This window comes from Equus caballus, chromosome 7 (assembly GCF_041296265.1).
Source record: "Equus caballus isolate H_3958 breed thoroughbred chromosome 7, TB-T2T, whole genome shotgun sequence".
Classification (NCBI taxonomy): Eukaryota; Metazoa; Chordata; class Mammalia; order Perissodactyla; family Equidae; genus Equus; species Equus caballus.
Window position 1 is genome coordinate 35,358,035 of NC_091690.1, and position 18,986 is coordinate 35,377,020.

General features: G+C 51.2%; 2 protein-coding genes across 5 annotated transcripts in view; one reads left to right on the forward strand and one right to left on the reverse strand.

The window, feature by feature from the left end:
• Positions 1 to 2,673: 2,673 nt before the first annotated feature.
• VSIG10L2 (V-set and immunoglobulin domain containing 10 like 2) lies at positions 2,674 to 13,033 on the forward strand. Its single transcript, XM_070273522.1, has 12 exons — positions 2,674 to 2,740; positions 4,329 to 4,679; positions 4,953 to 5,228; positions 6,883 to 7,158; positions 7,699 to 7,947; positions 8,641 to 8,901; positions 10,232 to 10,522; positions 10,970 to 11,266; positions 11,959 to 12,081; positions 12,364 to 12,388; positions 12,494 to 12,546; positions 12,687 to 13,033. The coding sequence occupies exons 1-12, from the start codon at positions 2,674 to 2,676 to the stop codon at positions 12,782 to 12,784; spliced, it is 2,367 nt and encodes a 788-aa protein (XP_070129623.1). The 3' UTR covers positions 12,785 to 13,033.
• A 1,480-nt stretch (positions 13,034 to 14,513) lies between these two features.
• CDON (cell adhesion associated, oncogene regulated) overlaps positions 14,514 to 18,986 on the reverse strand; it is a 93,799-nt gene continuing 89,326 nt past the window's right edge. For 3 of the 4 annotated variants that reach the window (XM_023645103.2, XM_023645104.2, XM_001505095.5), the window contains exons 19-20: positions 18,320 to 18,594; positions 14,514 to 17,719 (exon numbers count right to left, since the gene is read on the reverse strand). In XM_023645103.2, the coding sequence (XP_023500871.1) occupies positions 17,556 to 17,719; positions 18,320 to 18,594 (439 nt within the window). In that variant the 3' untranslated portion in view covers positions 14,514 to 17,555. Of the gene's footprint in view, positions 17,720 to 18,319; positions 18,595 to 18,884; positions 18,942 to 18,986 lie in introns of those variants that run through there. The other variant, XM_070272940.1, reaches the window with a different exon arrangement.

An 18,986-nucleotide genomic window follows, 5' to 3' on the forward strand; every position in this document is an offset into this window, starting at 1 on the left:
ACCATATACAGCACAGTGCCTTACCTTAGTAGATGCTCAAGAAATGTGTGTTGAATTAATTGTTTACATTCTTCGGGTCAAGGGGCATAAGTAATTTTAATAGGTATGTGCTATATGTACATAAACTCATTTATTCTTCTCAGGAAAATGATTATAGAAATGAAGAAACTTAAGCTCAGAGGGGATAAGCAACATGCTAAGATCCACAGTAATAAAGAGGCAAAGCTGTGTTCTGACCGCTGTGCTCTCTAGTCTCTCAAAAGTGAAAGTCCCCTCACCTTGTCTCCCCTGACCACTGAGCTCCCACAGCAGCAGAGACAGCAGCCCGAGCCAGCAATCCCACTCCAGTCCTGCCTCCTGGTCCCTTCCAGACAGGGGCTGCAGCTCTGCCCTGGGGGGCCTGGTCTGGCAGAGCCAGGGCATAGGATGCAGGACACACTTCGCCTCTGTGATGGTTAACTTTATATCAACTTCTCTGGGCCACGGGGTACTCAGATATTTGGACAAACATTATTCTGGATGTGTCTGTGAGGATGTCTCTGGATGAGACTAACGTTTGAATCAGTGGACTGAGTAAAACAGATCGCTCCCTCGACTCGTGAGGGTGGGCCTCATCAATCAGTTGAAGGCCTGGATAGAACAAAAAGGTTGACCTTCCCCAAAATAAGAGGGAACCCCTCCTGCCTGACTGCTTTGAGCTAGGATTTCGGTCTTTTTCTGCCTTTGGACTCGAACTGAAACATCAGCTCTTCTTGGGTCTCCGGCTTGCCAGCCTTCAGACCCGAACTTATGCCATGGGCTCTCCCAGGTCTCCAGCTTGCCAACTGAAGATCTCGGGACTTGCCAGCCCCCATGATCATGTGAGCCAATTCCTTATAATGAATCTCTTTCTATATATACACACATCCTATTCGTTCTGTTTCTCTGGAGAATCCTGGGTAATACACCTTATTCCCTGACTCCTCCTTCCAGGGTCTCCCTTACTAAGGGGACAGAGTGGGTTGTGGAGAACCCCCCAAGTCATCCATGACCTGATGGCTCTGAGTGAGAAAGAAAAAGAGGCTAATCCCACAAGCAGAATAGAGAACTTCAGGTGCACACAAGCCCTCGCTGCCGGCCAGAGCATCCTTCAAAGGCTTCCCGACTCGCCCTGCGGGATTCTCACATTTTCTCCAGAGCCAGGGCCTGCTGCCCACTCTGAGGCAGATGGCAGTCCCAGATCCCCATTCTTTGCTCCCAAAGGAAGGTCTAATGGAGTGCTGAAAACATTCCCAGTTTGGGGTGAGGGGATCAAAAGGAGTGTGCCGTATGGACTGGTCAGTAGGGTCAGGGGAACATGTGACATCTTCACCACATGGGAGCCCGACTCTCAGGGACCATCTACCATTCGGCTCAAAGCTGAGTTAGAAGGGACTGGGGGCTCAAGACCCAAGGAGGGCATGGAGGGACCTTGGCCATGGGTTGAATGAGAGTAGAACAGGGTCTGTCCACTGTTCCAGGGCAAGTGAAGGGCCGAGAGTGCCATGGTGAGCATCTCTGGGCCCAGGAGGAGCTTGCCTGGCACTCAGTTCTGACAGCTCCTGTCCCAGCTGAGCCGTGACGAACCTGACACCAGATATCAGATCCCCCGTCTCACTGGGGTTCAGGAATCTTACCCTGCCCCCAACCCTGCCCCCAGAGGATGGAAAACTCTGACCTTATCTCAGGCTTCACTCAAAGACAGCTAGGGCAGCAGGACATGCTGAGAGAAAGAGGGAGAGTGCCAGGATTCAGAGAGCCCTGACCAGCAGGAAAGCTGCTCTCCATTCCAGCTGCAGGGTGTAGACTTTGTAGGTCAGATCTAACCAGGAGCATGACTGATGGTGTACTGCCTACATGCTGGACACTTCATCCGTGTGCGTGTGCGTGCGTGCATGTGTGTGAATTTTATCAAGTGTATATAAAAGTATATAAAACATGAATGTGCAGCTTGATGAACTGTGACCCAAGTCAAGAAATAGGACTGTACTAGTACCCAAGAAGACCCCTGATGCTAATATAAGTTTTTTCATTCAATATTCACAATAATCTTTACAAGAAAGAAAGTGTTATCATCCCCATTTGTCTGTGAAGAAGCCAAAGCTCAGAGAGGCTCAGAAATTTCCTAACATTTCGCAGTTTGTCAGTTAGACCCAAACCCTGGGGGTGTTTGACTCCAGAGCTCCTTCCACCACTCCAGCAGCTTCTCCCAACAAAACACGAAGAACAGGGAGGGGCCAGAGGGCATTGAAAGGTGCGTCCGAATCTCCTGACCCCTGTGGTCTGGAGGGCTGCAGGCAGGAGGCCTGCGCTGGGCAGATGGTTGGGCTGGATGAGGTTGGGGCCTTTTCCAGCCCTTTGCTCTGTGACTCTCTAATTTGATCATATCATTAAAATGAAAATGCAGGGAGCTCAGGGTCCTCCCCTTGGTCTGCCCCAGCCTGGTCTTGCCCTCCCCAACTCTGCAATGGATGGAATGAATCGTCTGGTAAATAATTCACCCCTAATCGGAGCAGAGAGGGTAACAGGAGAGCGGGGGTGGAAGTGTCAGAAGGGCTGAGGTTGGCAACCTGAGTCCTTCCAGGGCTGGGCTTTGCCCTGGGGAGAGGGAGCCTGAGAGTCAGACAGGCCTCAGACAGGAGGCCACCCAGGGAGATGGGGCCCTGGTGGGTCAGTCTCCTGCTGCTGACACCCCTCTGCCTTCTGTATCGAGGGGTCTCAGGTGAGTGATACTCAGACCACCTCTCCACGGTGGCCCATTCCCCACTCACCTCTCATTATTTCTTCCTCTTTTTTCCTCGGGATCCTCCTTTTGCACTTGAGTAGCCACTCAATGAAGTCCATTAACTTTGTTCATCTGCTAGACATTAGCCAGCATGCTCTGAGCAACCACTATATGCCAGGTGGGGGAGGCAGGGCTGGAACACAGAGGGCATCCCACATTAATCACCTGAAAAAGCTGGAAGCTATCCCGAGGGCCACTGTCAGGTTGGACGCATGGAGTGATGTGGTCAGGTCTGGGTTTCAGAAAGTTTCCTCCAAGCCAGATGGTTTTCAGGAGCTGAGAGCAGCTGAGAGAGCATCGCAACAGTCTAGGTGAGAGATGCTGGTAGTTGGGCCAAATCAGCATCCACGGGGTTGCAAAGAATCGGTGTCTGGGTAATTGAACACTGGAATTTTGCCTTTGTCCCTTCCTCCGACTCCATGCCTGTCTTCTCCTTGTCTCTCTCTGGAGAAGCTGGTAGCAGTGGGAAGCGTCTGAGACTGGAGCTTCAACGGGGCTCCAATGCCAGCTCCACCTCCTACTGTGTGGTTTTAGACAAAGGGATTTCATGTTTCAGAGTCTCAGGGGGTGTTACCGCAATTAAGGTCAGTAGGCGATGCACGTGAAGAGTCCAGGACAGGGCACCGCACAAAGGAGGCACTTGGCAAGTGGAAGCCGTGTGAATTACTCCTGTAGCTCTATCGTCCTCCGAGATTTATTTTCATAAGTTTGCTGAGGCTCTTTATAGTCTCCTGGCCACAAGGGGCAGCAGACCATGGTGCTCGGGCAGACACTGTGCTTTGTGCTAGGCCCTGAGCAGAAAAGAGCACCTCTTGCCTGCCTCACCCCATAATGACTTTCAATGTCTGACAGACTGAAAGCTCCGTGAGAGCAGGGATGGGGCGTCTCATTGTCACTGTAACCTGGGCGCCTGGCATGGAGCAGGCCCTCCGTAATGAACAGTTGATGAATGAATGAGTGCTGGATGGGCTGATGGCAGGCTGGGGTCGTCCTCCCTTTGCTGCCGTGGGTCTGGAATCCCCCCAGAATCCTTACGCAGAAACCTCCAGAGCCTGAAGTGCCTGAGGCCGTGTAGATCTCCTGAGTCTCAGGGGTCACCATCTGGCTGATCATCAGATTGACTTCTGGATGCATGTTAAAATTACAGATTCCTGACCCCCAGCCCCCTGCCCCGGGGATTCTGACTCAGTAGTCTGGGATGAGCCCCAGGAATCTATATTTTTCTCAAGCTTTCCACGTGGTCTGATGACCCACGAGGATGGGAACCTCTACTCCAGTCCCTTCCCTGGTCTCAGTCAAGGATTCTCCCACCCAGCCCACTCCTACAGCACATCCAAACAGGAAACTCGCAGGCTCCCTCAGAAACTCTCTTGCCCACCAGCTGCAAAAGGGCTTATGCCGTCTTCATCAAGCCCTGTCCTGTTGGCCGGGTCTGCAGAACAATAAAACAGAAGTTCTGGGTGAGGAGGAGGAGCAGGAGAACCCAGAACAGCCCAGACGTCCTGCCTTGCCACTCTGTCCCCAGGGCAGCCCCATCCGACCCTCGGAGCCAGTGCAGAGGAGGCCGCATCCATCCAAGGAGTGAGGGGCAGCTCTGTGGAGCTGGCCTGTGGCTCCCGGCCTGCCCCTCTGGTGGTCTTCTGGAGCTTCACGCCCCTAGGCTCACTGATTCCCCATCCTGTGGCCGTCACCAATGGAGCAGAGTCCAAGGTGGAGGCCGGGGCCTCGGCTCTGGGGGCCGTGAGTCTGCAGAACAGCAGCCTGGTGCTGAGGGAGCTGCGGGAGGGTGCCCGCGGCCACTTCCTGTGCCAGGCCCTGCACGTGGCCGGCGGCCAGCTCCACGCCACCTACTCCTACCTCGCTCTGGCCGTGCTGGGTGAGGAGCCTTGCCGGGACCCTGGCTGACTGGAGCTGCTTTGCATGCTGCTTTGCTTCTATTTGCGTGTGCTTCCCAGTGTATTCTTCTGGGCCCAGGTTCTACAGGGCCCTGCCTCCAGGGAGAGAGGAAACCTGGGATCACGAGGAGGGGATATTTCAGGGCATAGGGGGCAGGCCAGCCCCCAGCCAGCAAGGGTTGGGCAGCTGCACCCAGCCCGGCACAGCCTGGGTCTGCTATAACAAACACAGGGCCTCTCCTTCCTCTGGCCAGTGCCTGTTTCGAAGCCTCAGGTGCGGCTGAGTGACCCGTCCCCAGTGGAGGGGACCTCCGTGGTGGCCACGTGTGCAGTGCGGGAGGGCACCGAGCCCGTGACCTTTGCCTGGCAGCATCAGGCACCCCAAGGCTCTTGGGAAGCGCTGGTGGGGGTCACGAAGAGACTTCTCCACCTGGACCCAGTCAACAGGACACACCTGGGCTGGTACATGTGCAGTGCCCACAACGCTGTCAACCGGCTGAACAGTGAAGGAGCCTTCCTGGATGTCATCTGTGAGTCAGACTGGGGGTGGGGGTCAGGGCTGGCACCCCCCTACCCACCCACCCTCAGCTTCCTGACACACCTCAGGATCCCCAGGAGGGCCCCAGATCTCCAAGAGGCTCCAACAGGCAAGAGCCTCAGGGCACTGTACCTAGGGCACAGGGGCCCAAAAGGCTCCAGTACAAGGGGATTGAAGTTTTTTAAGGTCATGGTCTCCTCTTCTCAGGAACATGCATACATTTATAGTCACAATTTTACCCATAATTTTAGGTGTGGCCCAGAAATTCCGTCTTTGGGTTGAGCCCGAATGACTTTCAGGGACCAAGTGAACCCTGAGGAAATGGGGTGGAAGGCCCCTGGTGGGAAGAGAGGGCAGCAAGTTGGTCGCAAGTCTGAGGCTGAGAGCCTGAAGGTAGAAATCAGAAGTTTGTCTTTAGATCACCTGTAGCAAAGGATTACTTTTTAGACCATGCAAAGAACCAAAACAACCAATGAGGAAGAAGCGGCAACCTCATATAAAAGTGGATGAAAGACCAGACCTGTTATTTCAGTAAAGAGGAGAACATGTAATGCTAATGAACTTCTGAAAATTAAAAAACAAAATTAACTTTACAAATAAAAAGAAATCAGAAGTTTGTGTGAAAGAGGAGGCTAGGACGGTCTAGAGCCACACTGTCCAGCGCGGTAGACACTCGCATGGCTTCGAGCACTTGAGACGTGGCTGGTCAAACTTGAGACAGGCTCAAGTGTGAAACGCACACTGGACTTTCAAGAGCATCTAAAAAATATATAGAAAATAGTTTGTCAATAACTTTATATTGATTATACATTGAAATGACAATATTCTGGGTATTTGGTTAAATAAAATATATTATTAAAACCTACTAGTGTTTTTTGGCTTGGTTGGGTTTGCTTATTTTTCCTCTTTAAGATTTGGCTACTGGAAAATTTAAAACCTCTGTGGCTCGTATATATCTCTTGGACAGTGTCGGTCTGGAGGATTTAAGGAGCAAGGACTAACGGCGTCCTGTCTGTCTTGTCGCAGGCGGTTTGTGGGAATTGTAAACTGAGGGCTGGGGAGCAGACAGTTGAGCAGTTCTTGGGAAAGAGGTGGGAGCAGAATGGAAGCAGGCAGGGAATTCAGTCCTCTCTGGGAGTCAGGGGGAGTGGGGGCTTAGGAGAGAGGGAAAGGTCGGGACTCAAGGAGCTGCGAAGGGCTGGCTGCTGGGATCATGCTCAGGGTACCTTCCCACTCTGTTTTCTTCCCTCTCCAGTCTAGGAGCACCAACCAGCCCAGTTCCAGGAAACCCCTCAATTGCGGGCAAACTGGGAGGGTTGGGCTCCCTGCCGCTCCTCTGCTTAGCCAACTCTGGCCCGTCCCCCTACCTCAGCCCAGCCCGCCAGTCCCTCAGGGAAGCCTCCCAGAGTCACAGCTGCCCTCCTGAGCTCCCACAGCCTATGGTGCTCACCTCCCCGGACTCTGATCACCTACTTAGACTGTGCTCTGGCCACTGGGCTCTGAGTTCCTTGGGGGCTAGCATAATGGTTGGCACAGTTGGTGCATAATACATGCTTGTTGAATGGTGGATGAATTCAGTAGTGATTATATGAGTGAATGAAGGAATGAAGATTGGAGCGGTGTGACAAGACTTCCTTGCCCTCCAGATGGTCCAGACAATCCTGTGATCACCGTAGAGCCGCCGGGCTTCATTGAGGAAGGCTTTTGGGCCAGTGAGAGGGAAGAGGTGACCCTGAACTGCCTGGCTGCATCCAACCCGCCTAGTCACTATGCGTGGCTCCGTGACCACACTCAGGTCCACGCTGGGCCTACCTACATCATCGCCAGCGCTGGCCGCACCCACACAGGCCTATACACCTGCCTGGCCCACAACAGCCGCCTGGACAGCCGCACACAGACCACTGTCCGGCTCACCATCTACTGTGAGTGTGTGGGTAGGGGCCACCACAGGCCTGTGCTCTGGCAGACCCCAGGTGCCTTGTGGAAAGTGGTGTCAAAATTGGTGGGGGAGGGAGGTCTGGGGAACCAAACAGAGTTGCAGAGCCCCGGGGGAGAGGCTAAGAAATCCACAGGAAGGGGTAGGGAGACGGGAAGCCCCAAACCCTATATAGCTCCCTCCCCAAGTAATTATTCCCATAGCCCTGGGGGCTGAACTGAGGCACAGAGAAGGGCAGAGTAATGACAGGGAGGCATAGTGTCCAGGGGCAATGAAGAGAACAGGAGATGGGGGCTTCCCTGGGCGGGGGCGGGGGGGGGGGGGCGGGGGGGGGGCGGCGTGTTCTCTGGGATTCTCCAGGGACTCTGAACTCCTGCCTACCCCATAATCCCCTCCCCTTGACTCAGCCTTTTCCTCACCAGTCCCTCAGAGGGATCAATCTTTCCCCACTCGCCACTTGTCCCTACTTCCCTTACCCTTAACAGCCCCGGCCTCCAGCCCCATCCTCACTCACTTCCCCATGCAGATCCCCCTGAGGGGCGGCCCTCCTGTGCTGTGCTCCCCACCCTTGGGGCTGTGACTTTTGTCTGTGCCTGGCCTGGGGGGCTTCCAGCTGCCCAGCTGCAGTGGGAAGGGCCCCAGGGAACTGGCCCCACTGCCCCCAGCAATGTCACCTGGAGTCGTGCAGCCACAGAGCTCCCCAACAGCAGTGTCTTCACCTGCACTGGCCAGCACCCAGCCCTGGCACTGCCCGCCCTCTGCAGGATCACGCTCTGTGAGTGGACACAGGAAGCAGCAGGTCTCTGACACTCCAGGCAGAGGGGTCGTGGGGGCCAGAGGAGACACCTAGAGGGGCCCTCAGATCTGGGGTGAAGCTCCAGACCACAAACTCTCTGAGACTTGCCATGTTAACAAGGAGGTGGGCAGCACTGAGCTCAGACCTTACCTCCCACCTTCTCTCCACTCCAGCCCTGGTCTCCATCTGCACTGTGCCCTGTCCTCCTCAATTCGGGCTTGGAGCCCTGTGATGCCCTACCTGTCTCCCAGCCTCCAGGGTCAGCAGTCTCTCCTCAACCTCGCACTGTACTTCTACGGCTCGATTGCATGTTGGTCTTGAAATGTGCCTTTAGCTTTATCTCTGCCTTGGAAACTCCCTCCCATCTACCAAGACCAAGTTCAAATGTCATCCTGTCTGCAAAGTCCTCCTCCTCTAGAGTCTGTCTTTCTACCGATACTCTAGCACTCATCAAATTATGTTGTAATTGTTTGCTTAGTGTCTGTTCCCACTGTTTCTCTGGTACGTGATCAGCCCTCAATACATGATGAGTGAGTGAATGAATGAATGAATGAATGAGTACAGGGATGAATGAGTTAGTGAAGCAATAAATTAAGGAGCGAGATATGCGGTAGGCCTGCCAAGCCATTCCTCCACCTGTTGGGTCATGCCGAACCATCATTTCCTATCCAGGGGAACCCCTCTTGAGCCCCACCTGCTGGACCACAGGCACAATCAGAGACCAGTTCATCATGCTGAGGTGTGAGTGGCCTGGAGGTGAGCCCCCTGCCGTGCTGAGCTGGCTTGATGGACAGCAGCAGCCCCTGGGCGGCAGCAGCTCCTCGCTGGCCGTCCACCTCCTGCAGGCCCAGGAAGATCTGACTGGCAGAGAGTTCACCTGCCGAGGCACTCACCCACTCAGGGTCCCTGACCCTCACTGCCGGCTCCAGCTGGGTGAGTGGGGGATGGTGACTCGGTTCTGCGGCTGGTGTGGGAGGAGCAGCCCTTTGGAAGCAGGATGACGGGCTCTGGGGGGCGGCTGTGCTAGAATGCAAAGTGAGTCAAGAGACTGAGTCACCTCACCTCCCAGGGACTCAAGTTTTTTTGATCCGTAAGATCAGGGAGTTTGGACTAGGTCTGTGTTGTCCAGTAAAAATATAAGGTGAACCATATATATAATTTTAAATTTTCTAGTAGCCACATTAAAAAAAGTAAAAAGAAATAAGTGAAACATTTTATTTAACTCAATATTTTCCATATATTATCATTTCAAGATGTAATAAAAAATTATTCATGAGATATTTATATTCTTTTTTTTCACACTGTTTTCAAAATCTGGTGTATTTGCAATTACAGCTCATCTCAGTGTAGACTGGCCACATTTCCAGTGCTCCACAGACACATGCGGCTGGGGGCTTTCATTATTGGATGGTGCCCATCTAGACAATGACAGATTCTGACTGCCGCATTTGCATCACCTTGCTTGAGATGCCTGGTTCTATTCCTGACTTGTGTTAGTGTTTCAGGTGTCAGAGGTGTCTCTCTACCTCTCTCACTCCCTCTATTTGTTTTTGGTCTGGTTTCTTTCCCTGTCTCCATCTGGCCCTGCCAGTCCTATTTATTGCCCACTCAAGAAAAAAAAAGAGTTAAATATTGAAGGAAAAAAATGTGAGAAAAGCAAACAGAGGAGCCGTCGCGTATAACAGATCTCACGAAATGATTTACATCTTGGTCTCCAAAGGCTTGGTGACCAGCATGTTTCCAGCGGCTTTAGGGAGGCCCTCAACCCGAAATATTTCCCTGCCTTATTACTCAGTCTCAGGGCTGGAAATTCCATCCCAGGAGATTCACTGATACCTGAAACTCTGGGTCTTTAGAAGTCAGTCCGTAAAAACTGAGCACCTGCTATGGGCCCACCCTGTGCCCAGGGTGGGGAGGTGAGGGCCATTAGGGAGAAGGAGGTCCTGTGCCAGGGGCTGTGTGGGAGGTGCTTAATGCAGAGGTGAATGAGGCAGGAGCCCTGTCTGTAGGAGCTGAGACTGCGGTGAGGTGGGAGAGGAGCCTGGAGGAACACTGCTATTATCAGTAAACCATGGAGCAGATTGTGACAGGACTCTGGCATAGAATGAGAGCCTGAAAGAGGAGGCTGACTGGCCCAGCCCCTCAGCTGCCCCCCACTCCCCTTCCCATCCGCTCCACCGCTGGCCAGCACCTTACCTCTAAGCCTTCCCCGGAGCCTGGGCGCAGGGGACATCTTCCAGCCTCACTCTCTCTGTCCCTGCAGAAGCTCCACAGCTGGCAGTGGCTGAGCCCCAGGTGTCAGTGCTGGAGGGGGGAGAGGCCTGGCTGGGGTGTGCCCTCCTGGGGGGCATGCCACCTGCCCAGCTCCTCTGGCTGGGCCCCCAGCGACGGCAGGTGGAATCAGGCACTTCTGGATACACGCTGCACCCTGAGGGTGCCCAGCTCCACCTTAGAATCCGGGACGCAGACCCAGCACGCCACAGGGGCACCTACCAGTGCGTAGCCCTCAACGCCTTGGGCAACAGCAGTCAGAGTGTCCTGTTGGAGGTCCTGAGTGAGTGAGGGGTTGTGTGCGTGTGTGTGGTGAGGGAGAGGGGAAACCTTCAGCCACGGCCCTTTAGGCACAGGAATTCCCTGCTCCAAAATTTGGACACGTCAGCTCCCTCAGGCACAGACAGGCCCTCAAAGCAGGAACCCAGATGGTCTGTGTGAGCAGGAATGTGATGCTCTCTTGAATACAGGCAAACGTTACTCCATGCAGTCAGAATAATCTCCTTTCCTCAGTTTATAGATAAGGAAACTGAGGCCCGGAAGTGTAAGTCTAGGGCAAAATAGACCAGAACTACACAGAACTGATCAAGTCTACAAAGCCCAGTCTAGAGCCTTTTCCACACTACCGGCTCTCTCTCAACAAAATTGGAACAGATGCGGGTGCACAGGCACACATCCACGCATGGTTGTAGGTACGCATGAGCCCACGTGTGTCCCCACCCCACCCCAGGGTATCCAGCTCCTCCCAACGTCACCATCAGCCGCCTGACCTACGGGAGACACCGGAGGGAGGTGCAGCTGCAGTGGGCCATCGACGGCCCTGGGAACTGGACGGGCTTCCTGGTGCAGCGGAGGGCCAGGGTCCCAGGCCCAGGAGCTGGGGCTTGGGAGACGGCAGCTAGTGACATCGAGCCAGAGAGCAGAGGCCGGCGGCTGGGGGGCTTGGACCCAGGGGTCCTTTATGCCTTCCGCATCCTAGCTCTGAATCACCGCACAGCCGGATATCCCTCTGAGGTGAAGATACCAGGTGCTGGGGCTAGCGCCACGGAGGGACTCACCCCTTCTCCGCGAAACTGAACCTGGTCATCTTCCTCTTCACAGGGCATCCCCTACTTTGTTCCTTTGCTTCCTTCCTACTGAATTCCTCCATCCCCAGTCTCTGTCCTCTCCTCCACCCTCTCCTCGGGGTCCTCAGGTAATCTCCACTGCTGTCTTTCCATCACTCCCTGGGAGGCTCCGGAGGCCCCAGGTCTAAAGGTAGGAGCCATAGTTCAGCTTGAAGCAGAAGAAACAGGAAGAGGCAGGAACAAGGGGCTGGTGATTAAATAAGGGTAGGGGCCCAACCCTGTGCCTCAGTCTCACTTCCTGGGGCACAGGTGGGTTCTGGGCTTCCTGCTGCTCTCTCTCCATCCTGGGATTTCCTTCATTTATGGCATTCTTCCCTTCAGCCCCATGCTGCCAAGATAACTGGTCTGGGCCAGAAATATGGGACTTGGCAGGGGACTCGGAACCTCAAGAGCACCAGGCATGCAGAGAGCTCTTTCCCTGAGAGACCTGCTCCCCAGATGCTCTGGGTCAAGCCTTGCTCTTGATGGCCCACCTCAGGTGGAGGGGGAACCGGATGAGCAGGATAGCCTGCTTAGGACCTAAAAGCCGCTACTGCCAGGTTCCGGGGCGCCTCTAAACCTACCCCATGCAAGCAGCGTTCTCCCCTCCTAGCGGACCCCCCCTTCAGTGCCTATCCAGCAGTGCTGGGTGCAGCAGGCACGGGAATGGTGGTGGCAACGGTGGCCTCTCTCCTGGTGTTCCAGTATGCTGCCCGGCACCCAGAGACTTTCCCCCGTGAGTGGCAAGCTGCAGGGTGGGGTTGCTGACCCTATAAGGTGGCCAGTTCTAGATCTACCCCAAGGTGAGATGTGGCCTCCCCTAGGCAAGGAACGTGGGCTCTTCCCTCACCGTGACCTCTCCCCAGTGCTAGATGTCTGTTGGGGCTCCAACCCCCAACCAGGCATCTGGCGTCCGCCATTCTGGCTTTCTGAGTCTCTAGTTCAGAGCCTGTCAGAGAAGGGAGGGTTATTCTCCTGGGTTGCTCAAGTAATGTGCCTTTTCCTTTTCTGCTTACAGGCCTTGGTCAGCTGCTTGTTCCCACGTGAGTGTGGAACCCGTCATTTTAGGGGTCACGATCCTCCTCTAACTGGAAAGGAAGGCTGGGAAAGAATAGTTGTCACTAACTACTCTCCCACTTCACCCTCAGGGAGCAAAGTCATCAAATTAGGGCTTTAAGGGAAGGTCCCGAGGCACAGGCAGGTAAGCTGGATTTTATCCCAAAGAAATTACTCCTGTATCAGAACAGTTTTATGTGTGATCCTCAGTCTCTCTTGTCCTCTGAGAACAATCTGAGACACCCCAAGGCGTCGCTCTCCTTTGCTCATGTCTGTTCTTTGCAGGCATTGAAACAGCACCCACCACCCCAAGTTCGGGTCCTGCACAAGAATCCACGGATGCTCCAGTCAACGTCACCACCACAGTGACTGCAACACCATGAGGCCCTAAGACGATGGTGCAATATGCTTGAGGGAGTCAGGTAGGGGACAGAAAGGTCCCCTCTGTCACACTTGGTCTTAAAACTAAGGTAGGTAAGACACCAACTACCCCTCCCCACTTCCTACCCAGCCTTTACGACCAGGGAAGGCTCAGCTGCAGTGCCTCTAAATGACTTGGCTGCAAGAGAAGTCTCAGCCCAGCTTGTGGAAGTTAGAGGTGCAAGGATGAGGAAGACACACCACTGGGGAAAAGACTGGCCGGGTGTCTCAGGGACGATGAAAACAAGGACACTGGGAAGCGCGCCTGGGGCTATGGCAGCACGAGCAAGGCAGCTGCTTCCAGACGAAGCCTGTGAATTGAGCAATTTCGAAATAAATCACACTTGATGTTCTCACTAGCAGAGAGTTATCTCAATTCCAGCTCCTACAGGGAGAGGTTGATCGCAGGTTCAGCTGGGCCCCAGGTTTTCCTACTGGGAGGAAGCTAGGAGATGGGAAGCAAGATATGTCAGCACATGTTCCCCTCATTCAACTGTAGCAAGTGATGTGCTCTTCTAGGAGTTCTTTACTTTCCAAATCTCTAATTCCTTCCCCAAGAACACACTTCCATTCTAGGACCAGGTTAATCACAGGTGGTAGCAGAGCCGGTGCAGATCGCAGGGGCTTCGTCTCTCTTCTACCTTTGGTGGGTCTGCAAGGGTCAAAGGGACGCACGGTGTGCCAGACTCCAGGAGTCTGTGCAACAAGACACGGCAGAGGTGTCCAGACGCAGCTGCTTGCCACCAGGCCTGTGGGGTCTGGCCGACAGGGGACGGGGCTGTTCCCAAGTCATACTCTGTGGGCTGCCAGCATGACTCACTGGCTCCTAGCGTGTGTCTGAAAGCTGGGTAAAACACAAACAGACGTTTGTTCAATTGACTAGAAGAGTCAGGACGCAGAGCTGCCTCTGCAGCGGACTCTGGGGAGAAGGAAAGGCAAGAGAGCCAAGGGACGGTCTTGCCAGGAACAAGGAGAGTGGCGCCTGAGAGGAGACGGAAAGCTGACAGAGACTTAAACTGCTTCTTAGGCTCTCAGAGATTTAGACTTTATTAGGAAAGGGGTTTCAAGTTCCCTCAAAGCTCTCAGGACTGGGGCTAAGGTTTAATGAAGGCTTATTTAAATATGGGGAAGAAAATATAACAAGGCCCCACCCCATGCAAAAGACCCTGTTGGCTTTCTGGTCAAAGCAGCACGTGCACTTTGATTTTTTAGGGCAGTAAAACAAAGCTGCCTCTTGAGGAGGCTGAAGTCCTACGCTGGGGTGCACACAGGTGCTGCACCTGGTCAACAGTAAAACAGACGACGTGCGAGAAGCGACCAGTCCTCCCCATTCTCCTCATCCTTCCCTCCCATCCTCTTCCCTTCCCTCCAAAGAAATCCCGGAAGAATCCCTAAGGGGGTCTGCCTGCTTCCGCACAGCTCCTTGGCTCAGGCTTTTTCCCAGCCTCCCCCTAAGACTTGTCCTAGATCCTGTTCCTTCAGGACTAGGATCTCTGGAGGCAGAACAGAAGGGACTAACTCTCTTGGCTCTTGGGCATGCATAGGGGACTTTCAGGGGACAACAGGGGTGGAGGTTCCAAAGAACTTCAGAGTGAGACACACACCCATCCCCATCTCAAGCCATGAGCAGCTTTAGACAGCCAGGGAGTATCTGAGCATCCCCATCTTCCCACCCTCACGGGCTACTCCACATGAAAGCAGCATTCTCTTTTAATATAAAATCATACAAACCAAATAAAAGCTGTCAGAGCTACATCATTTAAAATATGTACAATTTCAAAACATAATATTACAACTTTACGGGAAACAAAACATACTTTTCAATATGATACAAGAACATGCATCTTTTCAAAGTTATTGCTTTAAAAGAGAGCAACACAGGTGAAATTCAATGACAAAACGAACTTCGTGGCAGTACTGTAGCTGCAGTGAGATCTGCGACATCAGCAGCCTAATATGGATGTATTAGTCTTCACTGACTCAATCCACAAATACAAAACCCAGAGAGAAAGGCTTTTTTAAAAGGTACAAAACACTGCAACTTCACTTACATCCTGTACGGCACCTAGCACCAGACTATCAGTGCATAAGCGAAAGGAGGACAGAAAGCAGAGAGTGACAGGATATCACAGGAGTGGGGGAAGCGCAACGCTAAAACCATCACAGAGAATTCCAAGGCGAGAAGGAACATGAAGGGGCCTGACCAACTACATGATCACTAAGCCGAGAGATCAAATTCCCAGGCGGGGGTGGTGGTGAGGACGGTCACAGGGAGAAATGCGGACTCCGGGAAGACCAGTAATAAGCACAGAGTCCTGTCCACGTAGGACAGAAGGCGGTTCCTCTAGTTGTCGAGTTAGCACGTCAGAGGAATCACGCAGCAGGGTGGACAGGAGCATGTGGAACTGGACTGGCTCCATCCAAACAGCAAACCACAGTGCTCAGGGAAAGCAGTACGGAAAAATGGAAGGAGCTCGGATTATGGCTCCCAATAAACTGGGTTCCAATTCATGCTTTGAGGCTGTGTGACTTTGACACCTACTTTGTAGATCTGCTGTGCGGGTTAATGAGATGGCAGTAACATGCACGGAGCACGGTGCCTGGTACACAGCACTGACCCCACACGTTAGTGCTATCTCCCACACTGTACTATGTCCTCTGACTTTCTGGTGAAGAGACATTAGGCAGGACTGTTTCTGGTGACTGTGCAGGAAACAAAAGTTCAGAACAACTCACGGTTAGGGAGAACTCATAACTCCTACACACAAAGGTAATTATATATATATATTTATATTTATATATCTCAATATATAAAGGCTTTTTTTATAAATAAAATACAATAAAAGGGATAACACTTAAAACAGCGTTACTAATAATATAAATAAAGCAGTCCACAATGAGATTGCCCTAAAGGTAAAGTTGTTTTCTCTTCCTAGTGGACAAATCCCACATTCAAACTCAGTCTTTAAAAGCAGTTTATGACCTAAGGCTCATGCTAATACACCTCTGTTTCCTGAATGAAAATGACTGCCTACGAACATTTACGCCCCAGTTTTCTAAAACTCCCTTTGTGACAGCATTGCCGTGACTTGACTGGCAAACACGGGGCATGTTTTCATATTCTGTGTCCACGGACTTTGTCCTTTGCTAGTCACAGAAGCAAGGGATGCAGCAATCCCCTCCAGAGTTAATTGCATCTAAGCCACATGAAGCATAAATCCAGTATAGCAGAGGCTTGGACATCTGGGATGTGGACCTTGATTCTACAGCATCCCTAACACCCGACTATGAAACGACATTCACTGCATCCTACTCAAGTCATTCTTGCATAGTGACCCAGAATAAACAGCGCATTTCACTAAGAGTTCTATTTATAAAATATATAGACATATGTAAGGGAATACTGATGCATTTATATAGAAAGTTGATTAACATAGTATCACAGTCTATTTCACTGCAATTTCTGGCAAACTGTAAAATTTTTTCATTTATGCTGGAACTGCTTGACTCTACATAAGGAGAATCATTTTGTTTCTTTTCTAAAGGGGATGCACAATCCAAAAGAGAGCAGTGATCCACTAAAGCTGGACTCAAGCTATTAAACACATGGATAGCGTGGGGAAGAAAAGCCTTCCAAAGCAGCTGCAAATGTCCTTGTCACTCAGAGGCAGCAGTACCTGACTGACGAGCTCTGCTAACCAAAGCTTTAGGGGCCTGTTTACAATGAGGACATTCTCAAAAAATCGTCAAGACATTTCAAACCATACCTCTTTCCCTCTAAATTAAGTCTTTTCTAACACTAACATCTTCCAGGTATTGCCCATGTTGGAAGTTAGAAACTGATGCTTTTTGGGTGGTGTGGCACCACGAGCACCGTCCTATACTAATGGGAGAGCTCCTGCCAACAAGGGCTCCCTGGAACCCTCTCTCTTCTTCAAATGTGGATCTTTCTTCTCAAGTCACCACTTCAGTCTTATTTTGTTCCTCCTCTTAGAAACAGTCAAAAAGAGCCCCATGCTGACCATTTTATAAACCAATGCAATTTCGAATTAGTAGGACTTGAAGGCATTCTTTTTCTCTCTGGCCTTGGCTCCCTCTCTGCATACTGCAATGACCCAACTAGACCTTAACCTCCCCCTTGTCCATGACAATGTTTATGATTAGCATCTAGAAAACTGAACATAACTCGTGCCCACACAGAGACAGAGAGTGAGTCAATAGGTCAACTATCACTTTTGTGGAAGGCACTCATAAAACTCATGAGATCTGCTATTATAAACATCAGGTTACAACTGTGGTTGGTTTCAAAATGTTCTCAGAAGGTATAACATGATATTGAAAGGCAGCTTTCATCTGAAAACTTCAAATGGCGTGTGCAGTTCCCTCTCAGCGGAATGAGCCAATAGGCTGGATCCCTGCAGGAGGAGCTCTTACTGTCACTGAGGTTCTTGGAAAACATGGAATGATCTCACTGCTCTCAGATGGTTGAAAACTATGCAAAACTAGGTTGTTTCCTACTGAGTGGGAGGAAGGAATAGGGAGGGAAAATTTTAACGCATAAATAATATAAAAGGGCACACATTTTAAGATACATTCATATGACATTACTACTACAAAAAAATAAATAATGATTTTGTCTGATTTGAATTAATGTCCTTCACATAGTCCGTTCCCAGGCCTGTTTTGTGCAGTTACTGGCTTGAAGCGGGAACACGACTAGTGATTTGCACACCCTCAGGATTCCGGGGGCTGCTGAAGGACCCCTGAAGGGCTGTCTAAAGGAATGCCAGGAGGAGACCATGTTGTCTTTTCAGTACAGTCCTTTGATACAGGTGGCAGAATAAGAGGATTCCAACTTAAAATTCTGTTCTCTGTTTCTGAATGGACACAGCTGTCTCCTGAAAAACACAAAGGTTTTGGAGCATTATGAAATGATAAAGGCTGATTTTTACAAAGCAGTGTAAAAACATTGAGCAATAAAGAAAGAATAATAAGTAAAAGTAGAGCCCAGTTATGTCTGGTGTGGATTTGAGGGAGACAGTTAGGTTTAAAAGGCTTAAAGTAAAACGGAGCTCTCGTGAACAGTTACACAGTTCATCTGAGGGTGCAAGCAAACCCCTGAAGAGCCCCAAAACCTTCAAGCAAGGCTGCAACTCCAGAATCAACTCAAATGAACAAGAGGCCTATGACCACAAAATGCATTCTTCTAGCAAGTCTACTGTTCAGGCACAAACTCACTCAAAGCCTACTTGGACTTATTTTCCCAAAATCTAATGGGATTAACAGCCTGAGATGAAGCATATGAATAATAACAGAATTTCAAAGAATCCTTTATTTAGTCAACTTTTTGGGAAGTATCTAATACCCCTCACCCCGTGTCTAAGAAATACTTGAGCTGATCAGAGAGAGAGCACTCTGAAAGCATCACCTTCGCTTATACAGGTCTTCGATAACTGAAGACTATCCTGAAACTTAAGATTTATAATGTCTCCCTGTACCTCGGTTGAACTCTGCTGTGTCTTCCGTGCAGCCAGAGTTGATCTCATTTCTATCGTCCTGACAGCAAGTGTGCTGAGCAGGTCTTGGTGCCACATCATCCCTGATGCTCTCCTTAGGTGACTGGCTGCAGTCGGGGAGTGTGGAAGCCAGACACACAGGTATCTTCATGTGACTGAGGGGTTTCATTTCCAAACCATCCTGAGGATAAGGTGCTACCACTGGAACCACAGGAAGGGAGCTGCTGCTGAAAGTGCTGTTGGCTTTGGTGAAACACCTACAAAGTGTAAATCAAAAGAAAAGAACTGTGTCTAGAGAGATCAATAATTAGAATACGCTTATTTTGAAATATCATTCGGTATTTTGTATTCAGATTCTTAAGATTGGTGCTTAAAAATAACTAAATGATTCACTATGATTGGAAATATCAAGAACTCAAAAATTACAGTGAAACTGGAATACAACAGGAGAATGCATCACAAGGCAAACCACTTAAAAATGGAACTGTATATGACGACCATCCCACATGCTTCCTTTGCCTTAGTCCACTGTCAGAAGTTGTCTCCCATTCCATCATTAACTGGCGCCTGAACACAGCACACAGAAGGAAAAGGCCATTAGCCCCTGGAAGGAATGAGGGAGAAAAAGAAGAAGACTGAAAGCTAAGAG